Genomic DNA, 23,888 nt, shown 5'->3' on the forward strand with positions numbered 1-23,888 from the left:
CAAAGATATATTAATTTTAATTTACAATAATTGAAATACATCATAAAATAAGTAAAAAATTTCAGGTGTTACGATAATTTTTTTTTTTATACAATTCAAAGATAAATTTATGTATTCTATTGAAAAAGAATTAAAGTTTTTAAGTGAGTACGTTTTTAGCCAATCTGTATCCTATTAATTGTTGAATAATTTTGTTTAAAACAGCTAGAAAGAAAAAAAAAAAAAAAACAAAGTGGAAACTCATATATATTTATTATTATTTTATTTTAATTAGCTAATAATAATTTTTAATTTAATATATTTATCAAAAAAATATTTTATTGAATGGCCTGCTTATTTATTTTCATATATATATATATATTATTTTTAAAATTAAATATATATCTACAATCCGAATAACCCAATTCAATAATAACTCTTATATCATTCTATACTTAATAGAACTCTTCAAATATATATACTATAATCATCTCTTTCTGCTGAATTTTGCTCTCAAGCCTGTTGGTGTTGTGTCCGCAAGTGCACGGGTCACAGTAGTATAGTTTTAAAAAAATGATATCGATCCCACAGGAAATTGTGCTTAAATTGAAAATAAAAGTATAAACTAATTAGAATGACAAAATTTAAAAATATTAAAAATGAAATTTGAAATTAAAATTTATATTTGAGAAATTTAAACTAAATCAAACAATTAACTAGATTAATTAAACTAGATTACCAAAATTTAATTTGAAATTTCTATTTATGAAATTTGGAGGAGTTAGATCTAAATTCAATGAAAATTAAAGTGATTCTAGAGATTGGGTTTTTCATATTGTTTGCATGTGATTTTATCCCTAATTTAGCTAAACATATGAGAATTTGCAATTTTAAGGGAAATCAATTCTTAAATTTTTGAAACCTTTTTTAAGCATTTCAAAGTTGATTTTCATTAAATCAAACCCTGTTTTCACGGTATTTCAAACCTAACAAAAACCCAATTAAAGCTCTAATTGATTTTTGGAAAGTTCCCCTTAATCCTCTTAGCTTATTTCTAACACCAAGAAAATAAAGTTTATTGCAAGATTATCTATCCCTAATATTCACTTTTCAGTCCATCTATTAAGGATTAAAGCTTAACTTAATGAGGGCCCATTCATCAAGCAAGGCAACAAGCTCACAAGCAATAAATCAAAATGTAACAAACTTCATTTAAATGGCTAAATCAGTTCAAAACCACAACACAAAACAATATTTACAAACCCATCTCTAGAATCTCTAATAACTACTCACAAATCATAGTTTAAAGACAAACCCAAGTGTATAAATAAAGAAATAATGGAAATCTAAGTTAAGGAATAGAAAAACCCAGAAATATGCTGCTGAATCTACTGCTGGAGAGTGCAGAAAATGGGTTCTGCAGCTGCTGGAAAAATGGAACCCGTCTCCCTCTCTTTCTCTCCTTCTTTCTTGCCAAAAATGCCTCCCTTTCTCCTTATGGAAAGAAAATGATAAAGGAGACTTTATATGGGTTAGGGGTCTGCCCTATAATGGGTAAAAAGGTGGAAGATTCCAGAGAAAGTGAGGTATAAAATCAGAGTAACTGAAATGCCACGTCAACCATTTCCAGTAAAAAAGACATAAGCTGAATCGGTTGTGTCGTGGGTTGTGTAACAATCTGCCTGAATATCTGATGATCGATATAACCTGCGACATAAGCTAAATTGGTTGTGCTGCAGGTTGTGTAACTCTCGGCCTTTTTTTTACTCAACTTCAAAAATTTTTGCAATTCAACTTTAATCTCCTCCAAATGGCTACTCTGATCAAAATACACCAAATTTCTCTAAATTTAACATACAAAACAAATAAATACCAAAAATTAAACTAAGAAATGTGAAAATTATAAAATTGACTGAATGTATGTTAATATCTATAATAATAGCTATGAACAAGGGTAAATTATGTGCAAAAATTACACCTAAATGATGATCTAAAATGCATGCATCACCTGTTTATCACCTCCTTTTTCTACCAAATACTCTCAACAAGTATTTTCATCATCGTTTATTTATTGTTATATATGTATATATATAAATATATAAAATTTATGATTTATAATCTGATACGCGCAGAGAATTCACAAATTCTTATTTTTCTATTCATCACCTTGAATTCTATTTTCAAGGTAAAAATTCTCTTTCTTTATTCAATAATGGATGAATTTGATTTTATTTTCTTTCCTTGATCTGTTACAACTACTATAAAAATTTATTTTTTTTCTTTGATCATTAGTATTGAATTGGATTGATCATAATTAATGTTAGACAATAATTGATTGTTATATATATATATATATATAAAGTTATTTTGTTTTATTATTATTTGATATTTTTCTTTTATATTTTGGGTGTGTAGGAGACTCGAATATTCAATCTGTCAGTTGAAATTATCTCTCTTTTATTGAAAATAACCATTGTCTTTGAGATTCCAGGTGAGTGGTAATTATAGTAAATAGCACTGTTTTAATCCCTTTTAAAATTTCTTAGCATTAAAATTGTTATTAAATAAAATTTTAAATCAATATTTTAACAATTATTTTACATGTGATTTTATAGAGTTTTATTTTATTATTGAATTTTATTTCGATTTTGATTAAATAATTGATTTTATTAATTATCTTTACATTAGAGCCATTAGGATTTCAGAAATAGGCCTTTAATGTCTTTTATATTGATTGATATCTAATTGTGGAATTTATAGATATGTTACGCAGAATTGATTTGATCTTGTTGACTCTAAGAAAATGTTGAAACAAACTATTAAAATTACACTGTCAGTTATTGTTCATTATCTGAAATCTTTGGGTTGATTTTGATTGATTTTTGGAAATTGATTTTCTGTTTTGAATTTGTACATGTACCTAGTATCTGTATCTGCTATCTGGCCCCACCGTGTGGATTATCATGGTATTAGATTGCATTGTTGAGTCACGCATCATTGCAATTTATGGTTTGTATTAATATCATATGCATTGATATCTATTTAGAAGGAGGAAGGTATCTAATATATGGTAGCGTGCTTACCATCTGGCATTTGGTGATGTGAGGTATTATCACCCTGGTGTACTGTACCATAAAATTTTATTGAATGAATTTCTTTTATATATATGTTTTTATGCAATTATTTTATTAATGATTTTGATAGCATGGGCATGATTTTATTGAATAGAAAATTTATTGTGAAATTAATCAAGCATCTGTCTGTTCCTATTCTGTTGTGTGCTATAATTATCATTCACTGAGTATTAGCTCAAACCACGTTTTTCTTTGTCTGTTATCTGTTTCAGATTAATAGAATTCTGCAGTTGATCCAAATATTCAGTCCATTTTTTGAAGAGGGAAAATCTTTAATTTGTTCTCATAGTATGCCCGAATTCATATTTTCTCGGGCTAATAATTAGTTTAATTTATTGAACAGTTTAAGTTTTTATTTGAAATCTGTAGAGATTATGCAGTTTGCTTATGGGATATTTACGATGTTTATTCAGTATTTTATTTATTTGGATTTTGTCTATTTTTTTTATTAATAAGTGACAATATATTTATTCAAAATATTATAATAAAACTTGTATGATTTAAAAATATTTAAATTATGCACCAGTCACGGCTCAAAATTATTTTGGATCGTGACAGCAACCATGGCAAGCTTTTGTGTATATTGTGAATAGATAAAGTAGAAACAGACCATCTCGTGGCTTAGCCATTATTGTGATCTTATTATATATTCCAAACTCCCATCTCTCTCTAACTGTACATGCTTAAAACAACTTCATGCTTATGGCTATATGTCTATACCATGCGCGCAGGATTCAAGGCATTACCATGCATTCAATTATCACCGCGAAATGGAGATCCACATAAGGATGGAGAGCCGCAAAAGGATGGAGATCCCCGGAAAGATGGACATGGAAACCCACTAAAAGTCGGAGGAACCACTACAGAAGAGGAAACCTTGAATCTTTTACTCCTTGAACCTTCACCGCTACAGGCACTGATCTCCGGGCTATCTATCCAACCCATCATTTGGTCTTTAAGCCCTTGATCACCAATACTAATAACATCCCCAATATCAGATCCATCTGAATCGAGCCCTTGTTGCCTGAACCCAATCCATTCGTTGCTACAATCTGAAACGCTGGAGGTTTCCCATGAAGAGGGCTCATGCTCATCTGTTACGTGGGGAACAATGATGCTTGGTTGCACCACTTTCTCAATGTTCTTGATATCCACTGGCTTTTGGTATTGTTGGCTTCTAAAGTGGAAAATACTAGCAAAAGTGAAGTGGTCGCTCACTCTATTGTTGGACTTGCTTTCTATTGTTCTAGCCATGATGCTTTGCAGGTTCTTGCTTAATTTAGCCTTCAATGAAGAGAAGCTAAGACTGTGCATCCCATCAGATTCTGACACGAGCCCACCATTAGTAGGATTCGAACCGGACTGGGCAGTGTTGGAGTTGGGATTATTGTTAACCGAAGTGAAGTTGGTTCGGGCATTTTCTCCGCGAAGGGCACGAGCAGCCTCATCATAGGCCCTAGCTGCCTCTTCAGGCGTATCATACGTTCCAAGCCATAGCCTTACACGTTGCGAAGAATCTTTAATTTCCGATACCCATCTTCCTGATGGCCTTTGCCTGACTCCAACAAATCTGCGAACGGCTGCAGCTGCTTTGGTGGATTGTCCCACATAGGTAGTTTTAGTAGTGGCAGCTGCAGAATTCTTGTGTGTTTCAACCCCTCCCATTTAACTAGTTGCAAGATTTACTATTAAAGAGATTAACTTGATCTGCAATTAGAGTTTTGATTGAATTTGGAGAACAGTTTTATGTTTGCATGTGGAAACCACATCGGGGGAAATAGGGTGTAGGTCTAGCAGTATATATAAGGCGACTTCAACAAGTGATGACGATGAATGTTGGTACTTGGTAGATACCCATCTCAATTATTACGTTTGTTTTTTTCCCTGTTAGGTTTTATCTTCAATTTGAGTGCATGCAGATGCAGGATCATTGATCAACTTGAATATTTACCTAAAGCTTGGCTTAATTACAATTAATGTGTGATTAACTCATGAGCCACGGCTTAATATGATGGGAAGATACAGAGGGAAGCAGACAGAAAAAAGGCGGACGAGTTTGTCAGCTTGTAAATGAAGAGCGGATTTGGAACGTTGCATCCTCTTTTTAAAATCTTGCGACTAGGAATTTAAACTTGGATTTTATGGATTGAACTTGGAGATGCAAATGATTTATTCATTTGTGGGCTCCTTATCGCCGTGGCGTGTCTCTTCCGCTGGTTTTATTTCCCTCGCCAAGCTCTACTTTAAAAAAAATAAGTTCACTTCAAACAAATTAATCAAATATAAAAGTTGATTATTTTTTTTTATCTTTTGATCTTCGATGATATCAACTAATTAAACTTTAATGACTGACTCATTATCTTGATTACATCATTAACTCCCACTGAGTGGTGTCTATATGTACATGTAGTTGAATCAATCTTCAACTCCAAGATTCGTCAGAGGTTGTTTTGACGTGTTAAATTGGCATTTGTTTAAAAAAATGAGATAATTTAATGAAAATATCACTATTGTTTAATTTATTCATTGGCCTTTCCACATCAACTTAGTTCCAAACCTCCAATCATATAATTTTCTCCAATGGGTAATGATGTATTAGAACTCATGCTGATAATTAATTTAACTACTTAATTATTTTTTTTTTGTGGATTAGACAAAAGGTTTTGGTGATTGTGATAATTAATTTAAACATGCTTACAATAAAAATCAGGGAGAGTCTACATATAATACTCATACACAATGCTTAGTTCTTTTTAACCATTTACAAACAATGACATTGAATATATGCTATATCTAGTGAATGATTTGAGGTAAATATGTGTATATCATATTATCGGAAATATCAGTTAGATGCGATAAATGATTTAAAAAAAAAAATCAATTGAATTAATTTTTGTAAAATTCTACATCCCAAACAAACAAGGGATTTATGATTTTGATTGAATTCAGTCATGTTTCCATTCATTGGAGGTTTTTGCTTAGATGCAGTTTGCTGAACTCCAACTCCAACGTGCAAGTAGGATGTCTGCTTGCGCTCCGATGGGGCCCTTAGAACAGGGAAAGCACATCCATGGCCGTCTCCTAAAGATAATCATGGCATATGACTATCATCGAGACGTTGAAGTTGGGAGAAAATACATTAATTTGGCTATGCAAATATTCGGATTTCGGAAACACAAACTCTATAGGCGTGGCAGTGACACAGCATATCAAATTGAATTTGAAGGTATCTAACTTCATATACAACAGGAACATCAGGTGAAGAATTCATGGCTTCTGGATTATTAAATAACCCCTTGGTATTCGACCAGCGACAAATCTAGTATGAGACCAATGGCCAATGGCACACTTGCACTCTGCTCCCACAAAATCCTTTTGAATCATATGGCTGAAAATCATCCTTCACTTGATCATTTTAAAGGTTTGGCCCACATTCAAAATTTGACAAGCTCAGCTAAATATTTGGAGAAGTTCAATAGAAAATCTATCATGAGTTTGCGATGACAACTTTTCAGGATTATGATGGTTCTGTCACAATGAGCAGGATTCAGTCTCAGTACCATGCTACAGAGAGATTCAAGGAATTTTATGTACAGATTTACGCAAAATCTCAAGCTGTATATACTTACTCTAACAAGGAAATTCAATGCCCCAAAAGTGTCAGAAGTTGGCTTGAAGCACATGTAAGATAGCTTCCAGGAATCAAAATGAATATATTGCTGTCTTAACTACACGGATTTCTTTGCTTTATCAATGCCTTGTTTGTGGCTCTTCTGGAGCAAGTTCTGGGTTTCCAGAAACGGTGTCGAGGTGCCCTGGGTGACTAGCATTCCCCACTGAACGCTCAGAACCAGGTAGTAGCCATTGCCGAGAATGTTCAGTTGAAGTCTCAGGACTATCCACAGATCGCAGCATACCCATTGTTGCTTGTCTCATACGCTTTGTTACCAAAGAGTCTTGTACTGGAAACCGACAAACAGGACATGTAGATTGTTTTCTTAGCCATACATCTATGCAAGATAGATGAAAGTTGTGACCACATATGGGCATGATCCGCAATACTTCCTTTTCTTGGTATTCTCCTAAACATATTGAGCACCTGTTTAAAGTTCAAATACTCAGTCTCATCCACGTTCAAGAAAGAAAGTATCCATCAACATATTGAAGTTAAAAGCATCAGGATTTCCCTTACTCTCTTCATATATTGGAATAAAAGCAATAAAGCTAACAGAACAACCAATAATGACAACAGCATACATAAGTTTTAAACTTCACCCGACAGGGAAGACAGAAAAATACAAAGTAGATGTGCTTGACTGAACCTCAGTCGAATCAAAAGCAGGGGTATGAAGAAAAACGCAGGTGAATACAAGAAATAATTCCAAAGTTTTGTTGGTGGCTGCAGAGTCCCAAATCAGCAGCTCAGGGTTCAAATTTGTCATTTGAAAAAATCAATTTCAAGCCCTTACCTAAAGGATCTGCAGCCTGGTTAAACACATATTTTTACCAAGTTTGGAGCTTCTACGAATATGAAAGGAAATTAACACAGACACACACCTGTTTGGCTAATAAAAAATTCTGGGTCTCCTTCAATAAGGGGGAAAAAAGAGTACATATGCCTAAGCAATATTGCAGGTGGCAAAACTTACTGTGCATCTTCCACAGAACTAAATGCGTCACGGCTGAACTTCATTGTGGGAATAGCAGAAACAAGCACTGGTTGAAGGCCACTAATCCGATGTTCTGGCTGCCAGATAAGAATAAAAGGTTAAAAAGAATCTAATAGACCATTCAAAGTTTTGATGCGAACAACTTAATAAGCAGAGAACGCATGTGCTAATTGCCTATTTGACAAATAGATAGTGGCGTGAATGTCCTACTGACAATAGCATGCAGCACAGTGGAAACACATGATGTTCTTTGTCAATTCAATGCCATTTAGTAATTTGTTTCCTTTCTTCAAATCGGAATGCAGAACAAATACAAATCAATACCAAAAGAGAATTCCGCAATTTGGTATTATATCTTTCGAAGTCTTTCTCTTACCCATTCACGCAATCAATTCAAAGCCAAGATTGAGTGAATAAATGCCACAGATAATTACAGAAATTAAGGGACAAAACAAGTTTCCTACAATCTCGAATTATCAAGTACCCTACGAAGTTCAAGATTTTCATCGCTGTCCCCACGTGAACAAGACACTAAAAGTTAGTTAGTGAAAATCACAGGATTTCATTAGCAAGGATTGCCAACTCAAAGACAACATCACATGCACAAATAGCGAAGAACGAAATATACCTGTTCAAGGTCAATCCTGGATTCAACCTCGAACATTTGCCTGGATTCGGACGCTCGAAGCCTCCCACATATTATTCTTGTGCAAACAAAAACAATAAAAGTGGCACTCATCCCAAACCCAATAATAGTAGTGATCAAATTCATCCCTGAACCAAAGATCTGTCAACTATCAAAATTAACCAGTACCCACGAGTCCAAACCCAAACACACGAAGTTGCAAAATTAAGAGAAGGAAAATACCCCAAGTTCTTCAACAAGAACAAGACAAATAAAACAAAGAAAAATTAGAAGACCCGCGAGCTCGAAAACAATCAAGATGATGCAAGACAAAGTGAAATATGGAAGTGGCAAAGACCCAGATAAGGAATCTTCAAGAGATAACTATTCTTCAAAAGTTCAGTGCCAAGATAGGAAAAACTAAATCACAAAAGAAGGAGAAAATCGAAAACCCACATGGAATCCTAATCGGTTTGGGTGGACTCGAAGTTGATTCAAAGGGAAGGGAGCCGCTGAATGGATGGTAGGGATGGGGGAAGTGTTGTGGAAAGCAAAGAAGAAGACAATTGGTTTTCTTTCTCTTTGGAACTGCATTGGAATGGGGTCCACAGTTAGAGCCTTACAGGGACCCAGCGAAATTAAGAAGGTTTAGACGGTTGTGATTGAGGCGGGCAGTCTATTTTGGCGGAAAAAAGGCATAGGCGGCAGCTTCACCAAAGATTCTCATCTGAGTGTTTTTATAAAAAATAGAGAAGAGAAGAGAATCTCCACTCTCCAGTACATGCTACTTTGCATCTCTTTCTCTTTAGTCCTTCTCAGCATTTTTTTTTATTCTTCTGGAATCTGGATAGGATAATCTTTTCTTCCAATGATTGGGCCCTTTTCTTTTCTGGCCTTCCTCCTAGGCAAACGATGTCGTTTCACATTCTTAACTCTTTCCTTTTTCCACAACACTAAGTCATAATTAACGGCCATGGAGGAGGAGTCTATATCCATCCAATCAACAAAATCCCCGCCAAAAAGTTTGCTCCTTTTTCATAATAATTTGTGATCTTTTCCTTTATATGCTTTGTTAAGCTCCATCTAAGCTATGCAGACATTTTAGTGACACAACAGGAACCCATTTGGGGAACCAGCAATGATGAGAAGGAGAATACAGCATCCTTTACAAGCGGAATTTACATGAATGGAAACATTGCTGTCTTCTAACAAGAGACCTTTGCCTTTGAGGTTTATGATAAAGGCCATTGACCTTTCTTTCCCATGCGTTGACATATTACCAACATCCTCCTTGGCATTGTGGCTTCACATCTTGTTGAGAGCAAACCAGCATAACATCCTCCACTTTATTTATTGCCGATTTGTCACTTAATTACAATACTACTGAACAAAACAAACTGGCCTTATTAACACCACCAGCCAATTCGTCAGCTATTTACCACAATCTTAATCTAAGTGGGAAAAAAAAAAAAAAAACTCTTAATATTAGAGGTGAAATTACACTCAATTAGCTTAAACCATTTTAGTGGAGGTAATCCAAACTCATCAATCGACGGAGAGAATTTCACACTTAACAACACATTGCACAAAAATCATCTACTGTCAGAATAATTCCTTTCTGTTAATCATGATTGCTATTGTTGAAATCATTGATTAGCAGCTTGAAAGACGCATGCAATATATCAGACATTTTTCTAAATAATTGGCAAATCTTGCAGTGAAAGCAGCTAAATAATTTAACTTGTGCTTTTATTCAAGTGGTTAAGACGCACGGAACAGATATTTTAATGTACCCAATTGGCCAAGTCCCTTCACGTTAGATAAAGATCACATCAAACCAAAACCTTCTACTTACGCAAAGGAAACATTCTTCACCAATCAGACTAATAATTTATTTCCTTAAGCTACCAAACATTCGAAAAATGCCAAAAAAGTTACACATCATGGAACTTACTAGACATTCAGAGTAGTATAATTAAACGTTTGAACATTGGACTGGAATAGCTGAATCTATTTCACTGAATCATAGTAAAAAAGAGTCATTTTAAAACAACTCACCAAATCAGAAGCTTTTGTGCACAATTTACACTGCGTAAATGCCCAGTGTATGATCACTTAAACTCAAGCAGGCCCAGTTATACTCTGGATTTTCATGATATGTTAATTGGGCTCATTTTTATTTACCGGGTGATGCCGAAATAACCAGGCTTCGAGAAAAGGAGAGATCTTTATTTGTTGTATCATTACCTGAACCATTATAATCTCCCCGGTGATGGGTATGGATCATCAGCGATGTCAATAACAGATGACCATCTGCGGATGTTAAATGTGGAAGCATTGGGTCCAACACCAACATATGCTTCTGGATAGGACTTTTGTTGTTAAGCTGTTGTTTTAAACAATTTCAGTTCCATCCATATGTTTTTTAGCAATTTCATTGACCGTGCTTGAATTTTTTTGGTTAGAAAATTTCACATGATTTCCCGTAATTAACAAGATGGAACTTTGTAGAACGGTTGATAAGCATTTTGTTCTCACAACAACTTCCATTAATAGAAAAATAAAATGATCACTTTTGCCAGAGAGGACTTTTCTGGTCATCCTCTACATAGGTTACCAGCTAAAGAACTCTGAAGTTAGCCGACTGAGTCTGATAGAGAGAAAATGAACAGTTTTGCATCAGAAGCGCCATCACTAAACCCATTGCCTGACCTTATACTTTCTTTAGAGCAAGCAACCCTCATGGCTAAACAAATCCCGTCCACCAATCACCCAGACCAACTCGTCCAAATCTACTCCTCCCTCCATCTAGCCCACCAACATCTCTCTTCATTAATTTCCCAAACCCAATTCTCTCTCTTCCCTCCTCCATCCCTTGACGACAGGGACAAGCCCATGCAAGTAGGCCATGGTGATTATGAAGCTGGAGCTGATGAGAATTCTAACACAACAATTGACAAGGTGGAGGAGAAGATGAGGGATTGTTCTATCAAGAATAGGAAGCCCAAGCGGCCGCTTTCGCCATCGTCCATGGCAGAGGAAAGAAGGTTACTTGAGGATAGGGATGCTAGAGAAATAAACGGTTTGGATCCTTATGGAACCAGATTAAGGGCATTGGATCTTGTCTACCAATTTCATGGCTGATAATTATTAAGGTATTGTGAAAAATAGAGCAGAAGCAGAGGCTATACTGGCTTTCTTTTTGTTGCATTGTGATTGATCAATAATCATGGAGTTACCAATTTTTTTTTTATCGAATTTACCATTTTTTTTTATCGAAATTAGATGGGATTAAAAAAATATGGATTTTGCAATTTTTAAAATGCCAAAACAAAAAATCAAATTTATGATCCAACTGAAATTGGGAGCCAGGAAAGAAAACTTGTAGCTTATTCCATTCATAATCCCTAGTTCTAGGATTTACAAGCTTGTATTCTGTTACAGAATTTAAGTTTAGATCATGCGATTCTGACATGAATTTTAAAAAAGATCAATTTTAGATGCTTAACAACAGTGTTTTTATGTACAATTTTGATGAATGGTACAGTTTTAAATGCCCTGCTACAATACTATTATGGGTAGCATGTGGTGGACTAACGGATTTTTATTTGTCTAGTTGGATACTGTATGTGATTCTACTCTCCAAACATGTGAGAAAAAAAATTGATTTCCTTGTGACCACTCTCATTTTAACTCATCCTCAGCTCCAATGCCATTTCCTTTGTTCACATGAATATGGCTGTTAAATATTTGAGATAAAGGCTTAGTTGAGTTGAGTTGATTCCTCGTCTCTGGTTTTCATATACCAAGTCTTCTGTTGTTAATCTTCCGCTACTCTATAGGAGACGTCTCTACTAGCCTGCTTCATGGTAGCATGTTGAAGAACTTGCTCGCCAAAAGCCATGATATGGTAATACCTCTCATACCCTTGCGATCAGATTATGCAACTTCACAAAATCATCCAGGGTAAGCTCCTCTGGTCTTGACTACAAGGTGAGCAGTTGAATTATCGAAATCAGTAGTGTTAACATACAAAAGTAACCACTTAAAAGAATGTGAGAATTATCAGAAAATAAAACAACAATTGCAAAATAACACCATCCTCTGCACTTACAGTGGCTGCAAGACCAACATTTTCAAGAGCTTCTTCAATTTCAAGGGATGTGCATATGTGCTGAAGCGATCTTCGCAACATCTTTCGTTTCCCATTGAATGCAGAATTCACCTATATCAGAAAAAGGGCTTGATTAGTGTAAAAAAAAAAATCTTGGTTAAAAGATAGAACTTGTCATAAGACCATAGTTAAAACATCCCAAGTTAGGAAGTGGTCAATGTTTAATCTAAGTTCTTTAAGTTACCAGCAAAGACCAAAAACAAAGGTTGTTATGCATAATAGTTTGGGCATTGGAAAGGAAACAACCATTGAGAAGAAGCTTTTAGTGGAGGAAACTGCTGGATAATCTGCAGCTTGCTTTAGCTTAAATGTAACAACAGCTGCATCAACCTACCAAAAAGAAAGAGGGAGAGGGGGTTTGTTGGTTTATGATCAGTTCTCTGGACATTCTTCAGATAAAGTCAAAGCAAAACCTTATTCTGAATATGCAAACATAATCAACATTTGGTGATATAAATAGATAATATTCTTCTATGCCTATTGAGTCTTCAGACAGAAACTTGCATAAATAATTTATTTGCATCCTAGGCAAACCAAATTACTTACATTGGGCTGAGGGAAAAAAGCTGACCTTGGGACCTTAAATTTGTATTCAGGATCTGAAAAAGGAGCCAGCATACTGAAACTAGGTCTTAAAGAAGATAAACAATACATGCACAAATAATAATGGGTCCAATGAAAATAGCTAAGGTAGAAGCATAAAAGACTTAAAAGTTGTTCTTCACCTCATTTAATCCCTGATTAGAAAATGCGAATGCTAGCAACAGTCCAAATGAATGTGAAGTTTCATTAACAATGTTAAAGAAACTGACATAGAAATCAACAAGAACTTAACATGGAAAATGGAAGTAGAGCTCAAAACTCAAATAATTCACTTAAAAATATAAGCACACACACACATACAAACAAAACAAAAAGATTGGGACTCCTGTTATCTTTATCTTCCATGACAAAAATTGTACGTTTCATTTGTAAACCAAAAGCTTGAAAGCAGAATGGTTGAATCAAAGCATTAAAATCCACTGATCAAAAGCTCCTAAAAGACAGATTTCAAACAGATTTTTATTGCTGAGGCACCTGAATAAAAATTGACAAAGATATTGATAGGTCGGTATTCTGACGTTCTTAAGGATGATTCCACCAAACGCAGGGCTGTTTCCTCCTGAAAACATTGAATAATCCTGATGAAGGTTAGTCAGGGGAGTCATTTGTCCATCAATTTGTCAGTTTTTAAACTTTATGACCCATTAATCAATTAATCAAAAGGACCATTGCACTGTCAGCATCAAGGTCCAAGCTCGCCCAAGAGAAAGCTATTTATGATCCCATTTTCCTCTTGTCAATCTCTTTAACTAAAGGAAACATTAATTTTTTGAAACATTTAAGACTTTAATTCGCATAAAATTCCTAAATCTTCCCACAGATGAGTCCTTTTAATATCAACATTCATCTAATTGTCCTTTTCGGATGCCTGACAGTGATCCACTAAAACAAGTTAGGTTTCTAATTTACATTCATTCCTTCCTCAAATATAGAGAGTGTTTACAAACTTTACATTCACTAAAAGAAGAGATTCACCTTTATGTACAGAATTCACATAAATCTCATAAAAGCAGAAATATAAGATGGTCATGTTAAAAGTGAATATCAGAGAAGAGGAAATTCTCACCTGGAGTAAAAGGACAACGTCTGAGAAAATGTCACCCATCGGAAGCAATTGTTTAACTACATCCGTACTTATATTAAATGGTATATTAGAGACTACCTGTAAAAAAATAGAAAAAGCAGAACTTTTCACAGATCAATAATGTGCAACCACTTTGAAGCAAAAACTAATGATTGTTTTCAAGCAAATGTTGCAAAGAAATGAATAAGAAAAACAAAGCTCTCACTTTTGCACATCTTGGCTTTTGATCCAAAGAACTTATGCTTTCAAAAAGCGAGAACATGTGGGAACGAATGTGACATTTGACAAAGTCCTCTTGCAAAACCTAAGAGTTTATAATGGGAATAAACAGCACATTATTCACAATTAAATTGTAAAAGAACATACAAGAAGGAGTATATATATATATATATATATATATATATATATATATATATATATATATATATATATATATATATATTCACACATAAATCTAAATTTGGAAGTGAATCTGCTAGTGAAAGCATAATCTACCTTCAAACGGTCTATATAAGCAAATCTCTGTTTAACTAGAGCAGCCATGTGAGGATCCTATAGGTCATCATTTAGTGAGTTATTTAACAAACTGTAATAATAAAATAAAAAAAAAGAAAAAGAAGAGAGATATTAGCGAAATTATATAAACATACTTTCTCAATAGCAAGAACGGTGGCTCCTGTGTCCAGAAGAACGTTAGTCAAAGAACCAGTTCCAGGTCCAATTTCAAGAACCACATCTGCATCTTGAACATTAGCGGCAGCAGCAAGTTGCTCGTTAACCTCAGAATTCAACATGTAATGCTGCACTGGGTAAAGATTTCTAAAGATTTAAGTTATTGCATTAGATTTACACAGCAAAAATCACTATTTATATATTTAACCGAAAAGATGATCATGGAGAGTTCCATTTTCCCTCCTCCCGTAAATGTTGGACGGCAAATTGAACAGCACTTCAAAAGAAATGTCGGGAGGGAAAGAAAGAGAGAGATTCATATAAGGTAAAAAGTGGAATAGAAAACCTGGCCAAGGGATTTCCTGGGTCTGTGGCCTCTGAAGTTGAGGGCTCTGACTGTGGCGTGGTAATCGTCTGGGCTTCTCCTCGCGCCACAGGTAATGGTTAGCTTTCGTCTTTGTACTTCAGCTTTGCTATTGTGCGCCGGGAGTGAATGTCTAACTCTGCCACTGGGTTTTCGAGGAGCTATTGGAGGGACTGGTTGCAGGAGATAAGGCGCGGAGCTCATCTTCTTCTCTGTTCTTTCGTCTTGCAGGCGAAAAGATATCAGGTCTTGTGCTAGCCACGTGACTTGATGGGTTGGATTTTCCTTATAATGATTTTAGAAAACTTAAAACGTGTCTTCGTCGATATGTCCGAGTGGTTAAGGAGACAGACTTGAAATCTGTTGGGCTTCGCCCGCGCAGGTTCGAACCCTGCTGTCGACGCTGACTTTTTACCCTTATAATTTTAAATAACGGAAATTATAAGTCGAAATTCATTTAAATAATGATTGTTACGCAACATAACTATCATTATTTAAAATCATGATATAGAGAGACACAACCGGCGTCCTTTCTTCTCCACATGCTGCGAAGCTTTGAGTTTCATGAGAAATGGGTGAGATGGATCATGCAGCGTGTTACTACTGTGTCATATATAGTGCAGATTAATGGACACCGACAAGGCTTCTTTTTCCCACAGAGAGGACTACACAAGGAGACCCAATCTCCTCTTACCTTTTTTTTTGTCGTGTGCAGAAGGGCTATCACATAAAATTAAGAATTCAATCTTACAAGGTATCCCTGTAAACAGACATTGTCCTATAGTCACTCATTTACTATTTGCAAATGACTTTATTATTTACTCTAGGGCATCCATGACTGAAGCAGATATCATCAAGCAAACCCTTGCTTCATATTTCATAGCCGGTGGTCAAACAGTCAATTTGAGCAAGTCAATGGTCGTGTTCAGCCCTAATACCTCTCTAACTCTTAGAAGGAATATAACATCCCATCTCTAGATTTCTAATATAGATATCCAGGATAAATTTCGTGGGTTAGCAGCCGAAATACAAAGATTTAAAAAGCAAACATGCATGATTATTAAAGATTGCATTGCTTAAAAAATGGCAGGTTAGAAAGATAGGTTGGGGGAGTTGTGATGAGGAGCCACCAGAACCACTTTCATTGTTCAGAGGTCCCATTACTAGAGCAAGGGCAAGGGAACTTCAAAATATAGTCATTGAGCATTGGAGGCGCCAGGAGACAAATGCCAATCACATTGAATCGTCATGTTTACTATTGGAGACCAAGTGGATCATTCTCACCCAAATAGGCAATATGCAGCACAGTGCCATGTCATCACCCAGGTGCACCATGTCATCACCCAAGTGCACCATGTCATCACCCAAGTGCGCCATGTTAGCACCTAAGTGGTGACATGTCATCACCCAAGTGTGCCACATCATCACCCACAAGGTGACATGTCACTCCCACATTTGGCCAGCTTGGCATTTGGAGATTACTTGGCTGCCATCTTACCAATACACACGGCTTTAGATGATTTGGCCAATTGAGCAAATCTGGAATGTTCTTCCCATGACAGCCATCCCAAATCTGGAATATTCTTTACCATACCAGATGCCACATTTTAAGGAGGATAATTTCATTTCCTTTGTCTTCTAGTGCCACGTAGGCAGCATTTTGTTGGTGTCCCATCTATATATACCTGTCTTTTTTTTTTTTTGAAGTAACTTGAAGAGTCATTTTTGAGAGAAAACATTGCAGAGAATTCTGCCACCATTGTTGAATGAGTGAGCTTGCATTTTCTTCCTTGTTTCTTGTAAGAACTTGGATTCAAGTAGTCTGATCACATTACTTGTCTTATTTTGATGATCAAGGTGCTCTTAGACAGGTTCTAATTGTATCTTGACACTTGAACAATACATTTTTTTTTGCATTTCTTCTTAGTGCCTTATCACATTGGTTGATATTGTGTTGAGTGGGTGCAAAGTCTGCCTTGTTGGATGGATGAACTTGCATGCTGTTTGTGAGTGCCCATCATCTTGGTATCAGAGCATAGGACATCCAAACAAGGTATTTATATCTATTACTATTGTTTATCCTCTGTTTGCTTCTTCTTCCATACTTTTCGACTGGTTCTGATTGTTAAAATCCAATTGGTTCTGTTATATTCTTGATGTGGCGAATCCGCAAGTATACGGGTCGTCTCAAGTAATAAAGTGATGAATCAAGTATCGTTCCCACGAGGATTTGCTGTTTGATTACTAAACTATGAATGAAGCGATTATTTGGGCTAATGATTAATGAATAAATGGTAAATGTAAATGAGCAAGGTAAATTGATTAATCCAATTGAAATGGGTAAAGAGCAAACAAATAAATTCTAATTCTAGCTCGCAATTAAACTAAAATTAACAATGGGTAATTTAAGCAAAAGTCTAATTATGGTAAAAGTGATTCCAGAGTTGGGGGTTTATGCATAAATTAATTGGGATTTGTCTTGGGCATTCCAATTTTTAAAAGAAAATAGAGTTTGAAGGAAATTGATTCTAAATCCCTTTGATATCTTTTTCAAGCAAATCAAAGCGTATTCTAAAATAACCAAACCTACTTTCGTATGTATTTGATTATTTTAAAACCCATTAAGTTTTGTAACCAATAATTAATTCCTCTTAAAGTCCTAGTTTATTTCTAAATCTAGGTGATTTTAAGTTCCAATCCTTGATTAACTATCAATGACTTTCACCTTTCGGTCCTTCAATCAAAGATTAACACAATACCCAATGGGTACCAAATTAGGCAAGTAAATCAAGCACACAAGGAAGGAATCAAAACTCATATTTATGTAAAATAAGGAAATACCCAATCCAAATCCACAAATTAATCTAAGACATACTTCCCAACTCTGAAATCTAAAGAAATTACTCACTCATAATGGTATTTACAAGAAATATTGATGGAAAAGTAAAGGAAAACATGATAAGAGGACTGAAATAGAAAAACCCAGGTGGAAGAACCAAGGTCTCTGGTTTCTGGAGCTCCAAAACTCGTGCAGCAGCTCCTCCTCCAAGAGAAAATGGCGCCTCCTCTCTCTTTCTATTAAATTTTTCTTTTTTTTTTTTTGTTTTTCCTCCCCTTTCCTCTTGTAGCAAAAATAAGGAAATGATGAATTTATATGGTCCTTAAAAGTTGCCCTAAAAGTAAATAAAAGCCAAGGAGTGGATAGGAAATGAGGTGTAAAATTATCCAAGTCAAGTGACTATTCACGTTAGGCGATGCAGCTTAGGGTTCGGCTTAACCCTAAGCAGCTTCTTAGCAAATTTCAGCCTCTGGTCGCATTGTCTGCTTAAGGTTAAGCAGACCTTCAGCAAATCTCGGCAGACTTAGAGTAAAATAGACTTTTCTGTTCATGCTTGACTTGTGCTGCACCTTAAGCACTGCCGCTTTACCCTGAGCATGACCTTAAGCAAAGTCTCAAGCAAATTTCGGCTAGTTTGCTCTTTCAAGGCTTGATTTCTTCAACTTTCCTCCATGCTTAAAGAACTTCAAATCTCTTCAAATTATTTCCTATTGCACTCATTGATCTTCGATTTGCCACAAAATCCTATCAAAAACAACAAAATTACGAAAATCAAATATAAAGTATTTAAATTTAACAAATAAGCTAAAATAAAGCTAAAAACATAAAATATACTAAAATATAAGGGCAAAATGGATGCAAAACTACCCTAAAATACCTATATGAAATGAGTGTAACAAATTCCCCCAAACTCAAACCTTTGCTTGTCCTCAAGCAAATTTAAAACAATTAATGCAATTTGGGGTACCTTACCTTAAATTTATGAAAATTACTTATCCAAACTCTCAAGCTTACTTTTAGCCACCAACAAACCATATACCCACTTTCAAGATGCAAAGAGTTTAATCTTTACCAAAGTTATCACCGCTTAGCCTTGGGTCAATTATCCATATCATCAATCCCAAACCAATCAATCACAAAGAATAATCATGCCTAAATAGACTATAGGGTAATCCATAAACTAAAGTGTCTCAAATAATGATGGAAGTAAATGGATGGATTTAATGATATCCCAATCCCATAGGCAATTCTTCTATTCCAATCTCCACTAATGTAGCAAAACACCATCAAAAGATCAAAAGGACTTTCAAGGGTCGTAATGGGGTTAAGGGGGTGATAATGTGGCTAACAAGAAAGGGATAAGGGTAACAAAATATGAGAATAATCAAATTATTAAAAGATCAAGACACACAATTTTTTGTTTTTTTTTTTTGAATCATTTGGGAGAAGGAACTTTACAACTATTCACCAATGCTAGCATATAATTTTGAAGCTTTTAGAGGGACTATATAAATAATATTGACTTTGAATTACAATTGTCCCTTTCAATTCACCCCCAAACTCATTTCTTTGTGTACTTGGGTGGTGAATTACTTTACATACCATAATTGAATTTGCTAGCTTTCTTCTTTTTTTTTTTTTTTTTTGAATCACTTCTCTCAACTAATTATTATTATTTTTTAAGTGTATCTATCATTCAAAGAATTATTCTCATGGAGGGTAGGTAAGTGTTTGGGTTTATGGCTAGGCATTAATGTGGGTTCCAAAGAAATAAGAGGGATAAATGTAGGCTCAAATTGGTTTCAAAGGAAATTTTGAAGTGAGGTTGGCTAAGGCTAAAATGTGGGTTTAAAATTCAAAGAATGTCTAGATCATTTCTTTTTCAAGTGCATGCTATGATTTCGCCTTGAAAGGTTTAGAAAGATTGTTCTAGGATTGGTGAGACATCAATTAGCTACTTCTCACCCTAGAGTTTTCTCTAAGCACTCAAAGTCAATGCAATTGATTGGGTGGCCCTAGGCTAAGAAGATATAAACTAAAGCAAGAATCTAATAACTTTGCACCTATCTAGAACTTTCAATCCATCAAACCCTTCTAAAAGTAAGCTCAATTGCTCTTCAAAGCAACTCTCAATCCTCTAAGGACAAGGTAAAAATTTATTTTTATGATATGCATGATCCTAAAATGAATGCATAAATCAAATTAAAATTAAGTGTAATCTATATGAAAACTATATGCAAATGTATGTGTATGGGTATAGACATGTGTGTGGTATATGTATAAGTGTATGGATTATCTATATATGGATGAATGAAATGCAATAAATGAATGAATGAAAATTTTAAAAATTTTGCAAAAATTTTGCCCTCACCCCCAAACTCAAATGAAACATTGTCCTCAATGTTTAAAATGAATGCAAAGATGGGCAAAATTGTGTGAATTACTCAATTATTGAAATTTATACAATTGGGGATTAAATCAATATAAGCTCAAGAATTCCAAAATTAGCTCAAAATGATATTAACAATGAAGCTTTAGAGAGAAAAATGTGAAAAAGTATCCCAAATGTATGAGTTTACACTGCTTAAGATGTTGCTTAACTCTTTGTGTAGGGTAAGCGAAGCATAATCATTGGTAACATACCATAAGCTTAAATGGTGTAAGGGAAGCTGTTACCTGCAACTGATGTGGAACAGGTGTGGCTCAAAGAAAATTTGTGCAACTCATCAATGTCAGCAAAATTAGGATTGAAGAAAAGATAAAGTGCAAAAATAATGTGCAAGAAAATGAAAGAGTGTAAAGAAATAAAATGTGATTAAATAAAAAATTAAACCAAGAAACATTCACAGAGTATCTGTGTCCATATCAGAAGATAAAATAAAATAAAGTAAACTAAAGGAAAGAAGTGCAGAGATAATAATAAAAAATAATTACCAAAGTATTACAACCATGACCAAAGTTTGAAAATTAAAATAAACAAATTACAAAAATAAACCTAAAATGAAATTAGAACTATTGCTCTTGATCAAGCTTTCTTTGTCAAGGCTTTCTTTGAACTAGGGTGTGCTTCATGTTATGCAAGAGGTTCATTGTGATCCAGAAGCTTGAGCGGTTTCAAGTTTTCATTAAGTCTTTCATTTCTTGAAACATGGCTTGGCCCCAATGATATAAATTGTTGTAGGATTGGGCCAGTTTGTTGTAAAGCTCCAGCATTTGAAGTTGATGTTGCTTCTGTTTCTTTTTAAGAGATAAAAGTCTCTTTTTAAGTTTCTTTTCTAGCTTCTTCTTTTGGTTAACCTGCTCCTGACCCATGGTTTCAATTTTGATTTCTAAGCTCTTCAAGGTAGCAAGAATTTCTGTGGTGTCAGGTGAGGAAACAGATGGTTGGATAGTGAAACTTGTTATTTTGGATTCCAAGGATCTTAAGATGGATAAAATGTCTGCTTGGCGTGGGGTAGAGGTTGGTTGTGGTTCTCTTTGGTGCAAAAGTGGTGGGGTCTGCAGTATGCAGTGGTATCGAGATCTTCTTTGTAGCAGTATAGGTATGGCCTACTTTCTCACAAACATCCATATGCAGCAATATTGTGCTGTCTATATATGATTCCCCAGAAACTGGCTGCAATTTATATAGACTAGCATCAAAGCTAAATGAGTTTGCTATAGCAGTTATATACCCCCCAAAAACAATACTACCTTTAGTATGCTTTGTGACAATTTGGTGCCAATGAGTAGCTATGAAATGGGCTGTGCTTACTTGTTTTCTCTCCTTCATGCACCACAAGAGAAACAAATCCCCAGCACCCACAATACTGTTACTGTGTCCCCTTCCTAAAACAGTGTAAGTAATGAACCTATGGAGGTATTTCAATACATGGTCAACTATCCTAGAGGCTTTTGCAGTCCTCTGTGTATAATAACCCCCAAAAGGTGCAATATCCTTCCAGAATTGAACAGGGTCATAAACAGTTTGCTGCCACTCAATGTTTTTATATCCTGAATCCTGAAAACCAAAAATTGCATTCATAGCAGCCATGTCTAATTCCCTATCAATTCCAGCACATCGAAAATATATCATATCTTTATGTTCAGGCACTGTTGGTTTGAAACTCAACCTTAGGGAACTCAAAAATTCGAGGGTTAGATCCTTGTACACTGGTTCCCTAATTTTAGCAAAGTCAGTCCAGCTAACAGCATTCAAATAGGCAAATACAGAGTCATAAATGCCTAATTCTTTCAAAATCTGCTCATCCATATACTTGTTTGCCAAAATAGTTTTAGAAACTAATTTCTCATAGGCCTTTTTCATATCCATATCCCTAAAAGCCCAAGGTAATGGAGAAATTACCTCCTCTATAGTATCTGCAGATGACGCAGGTGCTGGAGTTTGCAAGGGAGACTGAGTTATTGGTGATTGGGTCACTGGTGCTGGAGTTTGTGAGGAAGACTTGGTCCTTTTGCTAACTGGTTCAGAGGACGGCTGAGGTGGAGAATTCAGGTCGAAAGGAACAGAGGGTACTCGTTTCCGTTTTCCGACAGGGGTTTTCTTAGGTTTACTTGCAGTCTTTTTTGTTTTGCCTTGGGTTTTCGTTTGAGTAGGCACAGGTTCAGGCGCTGGTTCTGGGGAATGGGAGTCGGGAATTGGTGTTTCATTTTGTGGCTCGGATTGCGGCGAGAGGGGAGTCGGCGGAATGAGAGGTGGTATTTGGCTTGGGGGTGGTGGCGGTGACTGAGGTGGTGGCGATTGAGGTAATGGCGGCGTTTGTGGTGACGGTGACTGAGGTAATGGCGGACTGGGGCTGGGGTTAGGGTTTGTGGGTAATGAGGATGGAATACCCATTTTTTATTTGACAGAATGTCGAAGTCCACTGAGTTTGGGTTTGTGGGAAGACCACATTTTAGTTCTTACCATTTTAATGGAAAGGAAGAAACCTTTCGGCTTCCTGTAAAAATTTGCCGGAAGAAATGGCGTGAGAAAGGAGTCGATGAGGTTTATCGGGAGTGTGGGCGAAGCTTTTGGAAAATTGGCGAAAGTGCTGGGCCTTTTAAAATGTGGGGTAGACATGTGGTATTCTGGGCCATGCTTAGGGTTAAGCATAAGGTTCAGCAGAATTTGCTTAAGACTCTGCTTGACAAGCAATGTCATCGAAGTTTCGCAGTTTTAAGAAAAATTGTGGTTTTGCTTACCAAAAACAGTCCAAAAACTATGGAATGCTATCATGACCCTCAGCAATTACCAAATACACACAAACACCATAAAATTGAGGGATTTAAGTTCATCATCTCTTAGCACTCATCAAACACCATATATTTTCATTTACCTCATGCAAGCATTTTTTTTCAATTTAGGCATCTATTTTGACTACCTTTGTACACATTTAATGAAATGGTCTCCTTTCTTTACTTATACCAAAAGCACATTTTCAGCAGCATTTTGGATAAGTTCCAATCAACCAAGAATTGCAGAAAAAATGTAGAAATTGACCTTTTTAACAGCATGAACAGTAGTATATACAGTAACCAAAATCTGCAGAATTCAAAAATTAGCAGCAATTCCAAACAAAAGCATGCAAATTCCTATCAGACTACAAAATTATATATACACTAAAAGGTGAAACTTAACAAACATTATTTTTTCACTTCAATAAAGCTCTCATCAGTCCTAAATATCAAAATTGATCCTCATTCAAGTTGCATTCACAGAATTTACACAAAACACAAAATCAAACATGTGCTATCAAGTAGAT

General features: G+C 35.4%; 5 protein-coding genes and 1 non-coding gene across 9 annotated transcripts; 2 read left to right on the forward strand and 4 right to left on the reverse strand.

Annotated features, from left to right (window-relative positions):
• Positions 1–3,866: 3,866 nt before the first annotated feature.
• On the reverse strand, positions 3,867–4,778 carry LOC110653796 (ethylene-responsive transcription factor ERN1-like). Its single transcript, XM_058143192.1, has one exon. The coding sequence runs from the start codon at positions 4,776–4,778 to the stop codon at positions 3,867–3,869; it is 912 nt and encodes a 303-aa protein (XP_057999175.1).
• Positions 4,779–6,227: 1,449 nt separating this feature from the next.
• Positions 6,228–9,188, reverse strand: LOC110651988 (RING-H2 finger protein ATL58). Of its 3 annotated transcripts, none has more exons than XR_002494320.2 (4): positions 8,865–9,188; positions 7,763–7,860; positions 6,743–7,212; positions 6,228–6,641 (listed from the first exon to the last, which is right to left on the reverse strand). XR_002494320.2 is itself a non-coding variant. In XM_021807539.2 (3 exons), the coding sequence occupies exons 1-3, from the start codon at positions 8,553–8,555 to the stop codon at positions 6,864–6,866; spliced, it is 591 nt and encodes a 196-aa protein (XP_021663231.1). In that variant the 5' UTR covers positions 8,556–9,176; the 3' UTR covers positions 6,228–6,863. The 3 variants fall into 3 exon arrangements, 1 of the variants encoding a protein (XP_021663231.1); XR_002494305.2 differs by having other exon boundaries at positions 8,412–9,176; XM_021807539.2 differs by having other exon boundaries at positions 6,228–7,212; positions 8,412–9,176.
• Positions 9,189–11,072: 1,884 nt separating this feature from the next.
• On the forward strand, positions 11,073–11,552 carry LOC110653785 (uncharacterized). The gene has a single exon (XM_021809579.1). The coding sequence runs from the start codon at positions 11,073–11,075 to the stop codon at positions 11,550–11,552; it is 480 nt and encodes a 159-aa protein (XP_021665271.1).
• A 217-nt stretch (positions 11,553–11,769) lies between these two features.
• LOC110651807 (ribosomal RNA small subunit methyltransferase, chloroplastic) lies at positions 11,770–15,536 on the reverse strand. Of its 2 annotated transcripts, none has more exons than XM_021807271.2 (10): positions 15,288–15,536; positions 14,920–15,069; positions 14,765–14,821; positions 14,475–14,573; positions 14,252–14,347; positions 13,660–13,744; positions 13,129–13,181; positions 12,829–12,912; positions 12,523–12,633; positions 11,770–12,394 (listed from the first exon to the last, which is right to left on the reverse strand). In XM_021807271.2, the coding sequence occupies exons 1-10, from the start codon at positions 15,507–15,509 to the stop codon at positions 12,329–12,331; spliced, it is 1,023 nt and encodes a 340-aa protein (XP_021662963.2). In that variant the 5' UTR covers positions 15,510–15,536; the 3' UTR covers positions 11,770–12,328. The 2 variants fall into 2 exon arrangements, with proteins under 2 accessions (XP_021662963.2, XP_021663040.2); XM_021807348.2 differs by having other exon boundaries at positions 12,096–12,394; positions 14,920–15,074; positions 15,288–15,428.
• Positions 15,537–15,626: 90 nt separating this feature from the next.
• On the forward strand, positions 15,627–15,708 carry TRNAS-UGA (transfer RNA serine (anticodon UGA)). The gene has a single exon. It is a non-coding gene; the product is annotated as a tRNA-Ser (tRNA).
• Positions 15,709–21,508: 5,800 nt separating this feature from the next.
• Positions 21,509–22,981, reverse strand: LOC131177996 (vegetative cell wall protein gp1-like). The gene is made up of 2 exons (XM_058143193.1): positions 22,490–22,981; positions 21,509–21,760 (listed from the first exon to the last, which is right to left on the reverse strand). The coding sequence occupies exons 1-2, from the start codon at positions 22,979–22,981 to the stop codon at positions 21,509–21,511; spliced, it is 744 nt and encodes a 247-aa protein (XP_057999176.1).
• Positions 22,982–23,888: the final 907 nt, after the last annotated feature.

This window comes from Hevea brasiliensis, chromosome 2, assembly GCF_030052815.1.
Source record: "Hevea brasiliensis isolate MT/VB/25A 57/8 chromosome 2, ASM3005281v1, whole genome shotgun sequence".
In the NCBI taxonomy this organism is placed as follows: Eukaryota; Viridiplantae; Streptophyta; class Magnoliopsida; order Malpighiales; family Euphorbiaceae; genus Hevea; species Hevea brasiliensis.

Excerpts from the sequence above, each read along its gene's own strand:
- LOC110653796 (XM_058143192.1), bottom strand. The coding sequence starts at position 4,778 with ATGGGAGGGGTTGAAACACACAAGAATTCTGCAGCTGCCACTACTAAA.
- LOC110651988 (XM_021807539.2), bottom strand. The coding sequence starts at position 8,555 with ATGAATTTGATCACTACTATTATTGGGTTTGGGATGAGTGCCACTTTT. Across the intron at positions 7,861-8,411 it reads CCAGGATTGACCTTGAACAG|CCAGAACATCGGATTAGTGG; the intron begins GTATATTTCGTT and ends CTTATCTGGCAG. Across the intron at positions 7,213-7,762 it reads AGTTCTGTGGAAGATGCACA|GTGCTCAATATGTTTAGGAG; the intron begins GTAAGTTTTGCC and ends AACTTTAAACAG.
- LOC110653785 (XM_021809579.1), top strand. The coding sequence starts at position 11,073 with ATGAACAGTTTTGCATCAGAAGCGCCATCACTAAACCCATTGCCTGAC.
- LOC110651807 (XM_021807271.2), bottom strand. The coding sequence starts at position 15,509 with ATGAGCTCCGCGCCTTATCTCCTGCAACCAGTCCCTCCAATAGCTCCT. Across the intron at positions 14,348-14,474 it reads AAAAGCCAAGATGTGCAAAA|GTAGTCTCTAATATACCATT; the intron begins GTGAGAGCTTTG and ends ATTTTTTTACAG. Across the intron at positions 12,634-12,828 it reads CTAAAAGCTTCTTCTCAATG|GTGAATTCTGCATTCAATGG; the intron begins GTTGTTTCCTTT and ends TTTCTGATATAG.
- LOC131177996 (XM_058143193.1), bottom strand. The coding sequence starts at position 22,981 with ATGGGTATTCCATCCTCATTACCCACAAACCCTAACCCCAGCCCCAGT. Across the intron at positions 21,761-22,489 it reads CTGCAGATACTATAGAGGAG|CCAGTTTCTGGGGAATCATA; the intron begins GTAATTTCTCCA and ends TATAAATTGCAG.